Source organism: Pygoscelis adeliae, unplaced genomic scaffold, assembly GCF_000699105.1.
Source record: "Pygoscelis adeliae isolate BGI_AS28 unplaced genomic scaffold, ASM69910v1 Scaffold85, whole genome shotgun sequence".
Lineage (NCBI taxonomy): Eukaryota > Metazoa > Chordata > Aves > Sphenisciformes > Spheniscidae > Pygoscelis > Pygoscelis adeliae.
The window spans coordinates 6,127,885-6,136,404 of NW_008824900.1; the positions used below are offsets into that span (position 1 = coordinate 6,127,885).

At 35.7% G+C, this 8,520-nt stretch overlaps 1 protein-coding gene across 1 annotated transcript in view; it reads right to left on the reverse strand.

The window, feature by feature from the left end:
- Positions 1-872: 872 nt before the first annotated feature.
- The window catches only part of SNX29 (sorting nexin 29), a gene marked incomplete at its 5' end in the record, with an annotated part of 133,873 nt that continues 126,225 nt past the window's right edge, over positions 873-8,520 (reverse strand). The window contains one exon of the mRNA XM_009324816.1: positions 873-1,174. Coding sequence (XP_009323091.1) covers positions 1,045-1,174 — 130 coding nt within the window. The remainder of the gene's footprint in view (positions 1,175-8,520) is intronic.

The window sequence follows — 8,520 nt, forward strand, 5'->3', positions numbered from 1 at the left end:
AACTGGATTCCAGTTCATCCGTGTCAGGACTTCCATCACTTGTAATAATACTTGTCAATTTTTTTAGTTACTTTACAGTAGTACCATTACAAATTACTTTTCAATAAGATGTGATGGGTAACAGGCACTTTCATTACAGGCAATTTTTAAGTATCACCATGTGAAGGGTTTTACAAAATCAGAGTAAGAATTCCGCACTGCCCTGTTAATGATGGACTGTTCTGTAACATCAGCCACAAATTAATAACAAAATATAACCCAAGACTTGAAAACACTATTTTGTACCCTGCTAATTTTGTGTATCCTTGTGGTGGTTTGTAGAAATCAATAATATTGCACCCAGCCTTACAGCAAGACTAAAATTTCACTAAAAAATTATTACATTCTCTGATTTTAAAGAATTACTTCCCACAAATGAAAGCTATTGAGAATACGTAACTAGAAATGTACAAAATCTATTTTTCCACCTGTAATGTTTTTCCCTTGTCATCTACTTTGTCAAGTTTTTTAAAAACCTTTGTGTGTGTCAGAGGTTTACAATAAAAAACCCCAGTCTTTCTATTTACAAAAGGTAATAAATTAGTGAGGTTCTTTTAAGCACATCTTTCTGACATATTAAGTAGTGATAATCATAACTGTTCTTCTAAGGGAAAAAAAACTGTCTTGACATGATACCCATGTCTCTCTGGAACAGAAAAATGTACATGTAGAAAGGGAGACAACACAATACAAACAAAGAATTCATAGTAACAGAAGAACTGCAGAAGAACAAAGGAGAATATGTGCAATGCAGCTTTACAAAACAAAATGCCTATCAGTTTGCTGAGCCCTCGTGAAGAGCCCTCATATTCTTTTGAGAAAGTGATTACTGCCTTCCAAAGTAGTTAATCAGGATATGACCCTTAGTAATGAATGTCTCTTTTCAGGATTTAAGTTGATGCAGCTGTAGTCTCTTCAGGAGCTTAAATTATAAATATAGGCTAGGAAGGAATCACAGAACAACTTAAAGTACGTGTTGCCAGTATTCACAATTACGAAAAAGGGTCAAAGATCACCACTCTGAGGTTCCAGGCTTCGTGGTTCTCTCTGATGGCTGCGAGATAGTTTGGGGAAGCGTGTAGTCACTCTTGAGCGATTGCTTTTGCTTACTGATTCTCCAGAAGCTGGAATATCACTAGGAAGACAAGAAATAAAGACAGAAGTAAATAGTTTATGTTATATGTAAATTATTCGGTTGTTATTCCAAACATGAAAAAAGCAGATGTTATGAGAGCCTGGCACATGACTGCGAAGTACAGCACACATCTTCAACTACACAGAACTGCATTCTTTCTACTGGTATCTCAAGTGTGAATAGAAATGGTCTCTTTCAAAAATGAGAACTAGTAGAACTTCCAATACTTTATGGAAGATTGCAAATTACAGGATAAAGCGTGTCTCTATGGGTTGCAGTTCAGAAATGGTGGGAAAAGCATTTTGAAGTGATAAAAGTACAAGCAAATTAGACAAGAGCTTGGATGATGCTCTACTTAACAATCCTCTAATTATGGATGGATGTATCATTACATGATGAAGTACATTAGTAATACATCCCTCTAGGGAATTCTTCAGTCTCTTCTGACCCACAACAGACTATAGTCTTACATGAATGAGCCTTTTGGAAAAGACCCCGAGAAGAAGTACATTAAGTTCAACAACAAGCAGTAACAGAAAATTCCAGCTTACCTAGGTGATATTCAGAGGCTATAGACTCCTCGGAAAACTACAGTATAAAGGGATAGCATTGTACTTTTGCCATTCTTTTAGAGGACTCCACATGGTTTTTAATTATACTGCTTACATACAGATCAATAAATAAAACTAAATTTTGCATTTTGCAACTCAGCTAGGCAATAAAATTGCACAGCATACAAAGCCAAGCTTATTTTTATAAGTTAAAAAACCCCTTATAATACCTTTCTTCCGAGTGAGTTAACAAGTCCATAAGGGAGGAATTGCTCATCTGCAGTTCTTGCCAGATTAAACAAATACAGATATATTTTAAAACAATCACTCTATGTAGTTCCCTTTTTCCCCGCAGAGTGACGTTCCTCGCAGGTCAGACAGCCCTGCAAAAGCCATAGGCACACGCAGGCTCCACTCAAGCATTTTGAGCACCCACACAGGAGAGATCTTAGCAAAGCAAAAGCCTTTAACAAGTCCTGGGACTGAGTGGAAAATTCACTTGCAGGAAGCAGAGCACTTCTGCAAGATAAGGCAGCAGTACCACTGGTAGCCATTAGCTTTGTAACTACAATGCACGCATTGGCTGTTACTCACTAAAATAGTAATGAAAAAAAAGTACAGAAAAAATGTGTCCGGTTCAGATGCTAAATATTAACAGAAAATAAAATTATGTTTTATAATGGCAGTGTATTTTAATTGTCTAAATTTCTGAGCAGAACAGTCTAAAATAACCTTAGTCAAAACAATAAAGGATTTTTCTAAATTAAGATTCACTGCGCTCCTATTACAGTATTTAGTCTTCCTAGGTAACTAGGAAGTCCTTCACATGAAAAAATTACATAAAATACCTGTGGTATACATCCTCCTCTTCTTTAATAACAAGATTAACAAGTTAGATCTTTAATTCCTTATTTTTCTCATCACTAAAATAAAAACTCTAAAAATTAATTTAGCGTATGTTATTAATTCTTGGTAGCCAAGGATAATTGGACTTCCAACCCCGGTCCTACAATTTCCTATTGTGAAACTCCGCAATGCTATCTAAGTTGCTGTAGAGAATTCCGATCATGTGAATCCAATTTCAGCTGTGCTCATTAGCATGGATTTCTTTTAGTAATGTGAATATTATTACTTATTATTTTTATACTATTTATAAAATTGCAGCAATGCGGTGTTGATACTCTAATGCTTGTAAAATAGAGCATGGGATACTGGCTTCAGAGGGTTGTGATTTTGTGTTAAATACGTCTTTTTCAGAACATGTAAACATAAAAGCATCTAAATATCAAATATACAAATATATAAATTTTCACCTCATTGGGCTTTTCTCAATCTAAAACTGGTTAATTTACTAGCATGGTGTCCACTTCTGATAGCACTGCAGCTTTATCAGGCAGATAGACAGCTACTTTACGGATACACAGCAGTTTCCATTGCTGAAGAAAGCACAGCGTTATGTGCGATTACTAGAACTTGGTGATTGCTTTATTGAAAGTACATTTTAATACACAAGCTCCTCCTGCTGGCACGTCCACAAAATGACATTAGTGTCAGCCCAACGGGAAGTCACTTCTCCCTTCTGGAGGAAGAATGCCATTCAAAGAAAAGTGCAAAAGGTGCAAAATTAATTCCCCCAAAAATGAAGAGAGATTAATTATTATCAGTCTGTCCTGATAGGCATAGCTGAGGTAATAAGATCATCTTAGGATGATTACGTGAAGACCAACGTCTTTCAATGAAGGACAAAAATTGCAAGTAATTCTGCTAATTTAAATGATGCTACTCCAGAATGAGATATATCTAATAACGAAATTAGAGATGATACGTCTTAAACGTCTAAGCTAATTTTTATAATGACAATCCAAATTCTAAGACAAATCATTATGTTATGTAGGCTTACAGAAACCAATTTGTATCTGGGGAATTAGATCTTCATGCATCCAGCATGAAAAAGGAAACTGGAGCTGAAATTGAATTGATCAAGTTCCATGGAAACAGATGTTGTATGGGGGAAAAAAGTTTAGAGTATTTTAAAAAAATCATACATTTAAAAGTATATATCTCAAGCCCTTTTCCATCCTCCCTCCTCCAAAACCTGATGAGAAAATTCACCATCTCACTTGGCAGTTTCAGCTCTAGCTTTTTACTCTATAATTAAAATGCTGATTTTCAAATAACACCCAGAAAGTTTAACTACTAAATTTGGGGAAAAAATGACCAACCATCCCCAAAATGCATGGTAATCAAGTAGGAGGAAAAGATTAATCTCCCATCTCTTCTGTCTCTTCTTATCGGATTTAATAATTTAGTTCTGGCCTTGAGGTCAAATGATACTTACAGAGTCTCTGGCACTAAACGAGACACCTTTTGACAGTTCGACAGGTCAGATATTCCATGAACTCTTGGGCAGAGGTATGAACACCTTCAAATGATCCTGTCAGTATTTCTGGCAAATGCACATGAAGATGAAATTGAGACACTTATTCTGAATCTATTTTTGCCAATCTGCATTCGGGATTGAGGAGGAAGGAATAAGCATACCTACATGCAATGTTTGCAAATCCTCTCTCTCATTTGTCTCACTCAGCAAAACCAGTCTCTGGACTACTTTTTTGGGGTTGAGTTAGGGTTCACCTATAGTTGATAGTTTTACTCAGATTAAAATACAAATTTAAAATATGTAAACCTAAACCAGGGAGTAGCTATTCTAGAATAACTCTTCCAGAACAGCTACCCCAAGTCCCTGTGGTATGCACTTACTCTTTAAGTCTACATCTGTCTGAGTTACACCTGTTCAGTTTTAATAGAACATTCTTCTTTTCGTTCTATTACCTTCTTAGCCACTGATGTCTTGACAGGGTTTAAGTTTCTAGGCTGAGTCTGGCAGGCAGCCGGATGCTTGCCAGGCATTACCCTGTTCAGCAGTGGAATGTCCAAGTGTTAAAGGCTCAAGTTCTTTTCTACATTCTCACCTTGTCCCATTCTGAAGAAAAAAGCAACCTGCTGAGGCAATCGATTCCTTCATCCCACCAGGTCATTGTTTAGCTTTTAAGCATTCCTGATTGATCTGCCCAGCGTTTGTTTGGATACCGATTCAGTTTCATTGATTTTGTCTTGGTGTCAAGTTCTGCCTGAGGTGCACCTATAGTAAATGGCTTAAAATAACTGGTCTTTTTAATCAGCTTCTAGTTTATTCATACCTTTCATTTATTGCTCTCCGTGTATCAAAATGTAAACTGAATTTTGTGTGTTTTTTACATACTTAGTATATGGAACTGCAATATTCTCTTAGCTGATGTTGTGAACATTTACATGAAGAAATTTATTTCCCATCTCATTGTCTACTCTTCAGGATAAAATTAGAGAGAGAAGTTTCTTAAAATAGTATATAACATGTCTGCAACTGGAAATACTGTTGTACCAGTCAGAGATCAGAGAACAGAAGTAATAGGCACTCCCAGGATGTGAGTGTAGCAAAGCTCAGGATCAGATATTTCATATATATATATATCAAATGTAAATGCATCTCTGGAGACATTCATGATTCTAGTTTTGGTTGAGTTGTATTAAACATACATCATGAAGAAAGGCATTAGCTGGCAAATAAATTTGGTGACTTTTTTGCCAGTTTCTTGTGTGATTAATACTTATACATGATAATAATGATACATGATAATACATGATAATAATCTAATTTCTGGTTAGAACCCCAATATTTAATGTGGTAAACTGGATTCAGGCAGACAGCCTCCTCAAAAACCTAGTATTAAACAATGCCTATACTATATTAAGAGATCCTTATTACACAAACGACAACTGATTTTGACTTGCTAATACAACGTATCTCAGCACCTTCTGCCAATTAAAATCGGCTAAAACACCTGTTTAGTGGCATTATTAACTAAGACTGACTACATCAAATAATTTTATATACTCTAGTAACTCCTGCTTTGCAGTGATCTGGGTAAAATCCTTATTTCCAGTTGCTGAAGTGTAAAAATAATTGGAGCCACATTCCTGCCATCACTCCCAATTTTATAGAAATGAAATATAATTGTTAATGAGAAACAGTGATCTCCATCTATTAATGCAAATGACTGAGTTGTGATGTTTAAATAGTCAGCTATTAACAGAAGAGATAGAAAGATATGGGTAAGATCATACCTCTATTGTACACTTCAACACTGAAAATCCTGAAGACACTATTACAGCAAAGTTGTCAGGTTAAAAACTGAATAATCATTTCCTATCAAGATTAGATCTGAATTGATCAAGAAATGAAAAACATTAATTCTAATATTCTATCCAACTGTTTTATTAATATACAGCTCCTTCTACTTCCACATACATACTTCTACAGCAGAACACAGTATTCACAATGACGCATTCAATCTCTTCTTGCTGTGAAATAATTACAAACACATAATCATGTTTCCATTTGTTATAATTCGAATAATCCTAACTTGAACGTTCTCATGCTACAGATCAGTTTCCGTATCAGCATGATTTTCTTCATAAGCATCATCTGCACAAATATTTGAATTTTTCTGCAGCAAACCATGACACTGTACGTAATTCTGATGATCAGATCTTTTTTTTCTTCCACTAACTTTACTTTGAAGTTGGCATAACAAGATGGTTACTGTACAGTAAATGTTTAGTACCCATTAGTTATATCCTATAAAATGAATAATACCTATGATTAATTTTGGATTAAATACACTCTCTTCCATTCAGGAAATGCTCAGAACCCTGTAAAAATGACCTTTCATTAGTTAACATCTGAGCAATACTTATACCTAGAGTCTCGTTCCTTGGCTTTCTAATGCATAATGACATCTGCATTTGGGAATGGTTACCTTCCATTTTTTGTGGTGCCCGAGCTACAATAACATAATGCATAAATACGGTACTCACGCAAATGATCCCTTCACAACTCTACTAGAAAGCCTGAAACCACTGAACACACATATAAGAAAAAGTTAACCATAATACACTATTTATTTATAATTGACGTAATTGTTTTGTGTATTTCAATGATTAGTTGAAAGGCAGTAAGTTTGGCTATTCCATCCATTTCCATCTAGAAATCACTAACATTCTACTCTGTTGGGGGTTAGCTGAGTTTGTGTAAGCAGGGTAATCTACCACTTCTCAGTGATAGGTAATTTAATGAACAAATGGTTCAGAAGCAGAACATGTTCCAGGGTTGTTTATATAATGATAAAATGTAGGATTTGCTTTCAGAAGTGTTCAGTGTTCACAGTGTTCAGTGAATACTTGGGATTTATTTTTTCCTGCTAGTACTGTAATTATCATCTTTAAGGAAAGCAGACACAGATCTAGGATACATTTTTATTGAAAATATTGAGGTAACTAAAACCAGAAGACATGCCTCAGGATTCACAATGCATGATATATGTGAAAATAAAAGGAGTAAAACTCTTGTTTGACAAGTAGCAATTTCAATGTGCTGAGACAGCAGTGCATTACAGTGACTAGCCAGGGATTTCCTCCTCCATATTCACAAGTTGTTTGCACGCAAAAATGACATGAAATGGAGACAACTTTAATTACCCAATTAGCTTTTAAACAGCCCATAATCAATACGATTGGCATTGGAAGTAACAACAGAAGGAGTTTACAGAAAGTGTGTTCTCAGACACCAGTGTATGAGAAGCCAGTAAAAGGAGTTACATATTAACACTTATGAGCTACCCACCTCTAGTTTACACAAAACAAAAAATGCAAAAAGTCGACCACCTTTCATGCCAAGCAGTGGAAAAAAAAAAAAAAAAAGAAAGATTTACCATCATCTCTAATTTGCCTAATTTTGCCAATATCACAGAGAAGAAAAATCTGAAAGCTTAAAACATTTCTTCCTCCCTGTTCATCCCTATCATTTACCTGATACTGAGCTCCCTAATGTACTTAGTCAGATTAATTTCAATTAAAAACTTGTTGCGTATTCCTGCCTTACTTCACCATGTCTGACTTTTAACCTTTGACACCACATAGTTCAGCTTCATGGGCAATGCAGCACAGTTACCAGTCTCCTGTTCTGGAAATCTGCCACCTGCATTTCCATTTGCTCAGGGAGCAAACAGCTGTTGGTGCTTTAGTTCTGAGCTGGGGGTAATGGCTCCGGTGTAGCTAGTCATCTGCCGTTTCCCTGTTGAGAGGCTTTGTCCCCTCCAAGCTCCTTGACTCTTCTTTGCTCCAAATTCAGCCAGGCAAGAGTATCTGCCCACAAGCACTAGCATTTACACTTTTCAACACAGTTTAAATAGTGTTTAAATAGTCTCCCTGGGAATAATGCAACTTAGCTGTCTTTGCTTTGAGTTTTGCAAGTAAACTGCCCATCATAAAAAACAACCTGCACAATTACCATTATTATTTTATTTTTAATAACAAAACCATTCTTCTAAAATTACCATAAAAGCAAATGGAATCATAAAGAAAAGTTGTGATCAAAACAACATGTTTTGATCTTCCAAGCAAGTGCTTGAGTTTTAATTGCTCCATCAAGTTAAGAGGTATCAGCTGCTCCTCTCAAGTATCTTTATTTCTCATTAAGATTACAGCATGATATTAACAAGGCAGAAGAGAGCTGACATGACCGTTCTCGGGGACAGATCCAGATTTGAATGGATGTCATGTTAACAGTAACAGCTATGAATGTGAAAAATGAACAAACTTAAAAACTGCTCCTAGAATGCTACAGAATCATAACTCTTTTCTGGAAAATATGCTAGCAATAATAAAAGTGAAGAACAGTGCTTTATAGCAATCACT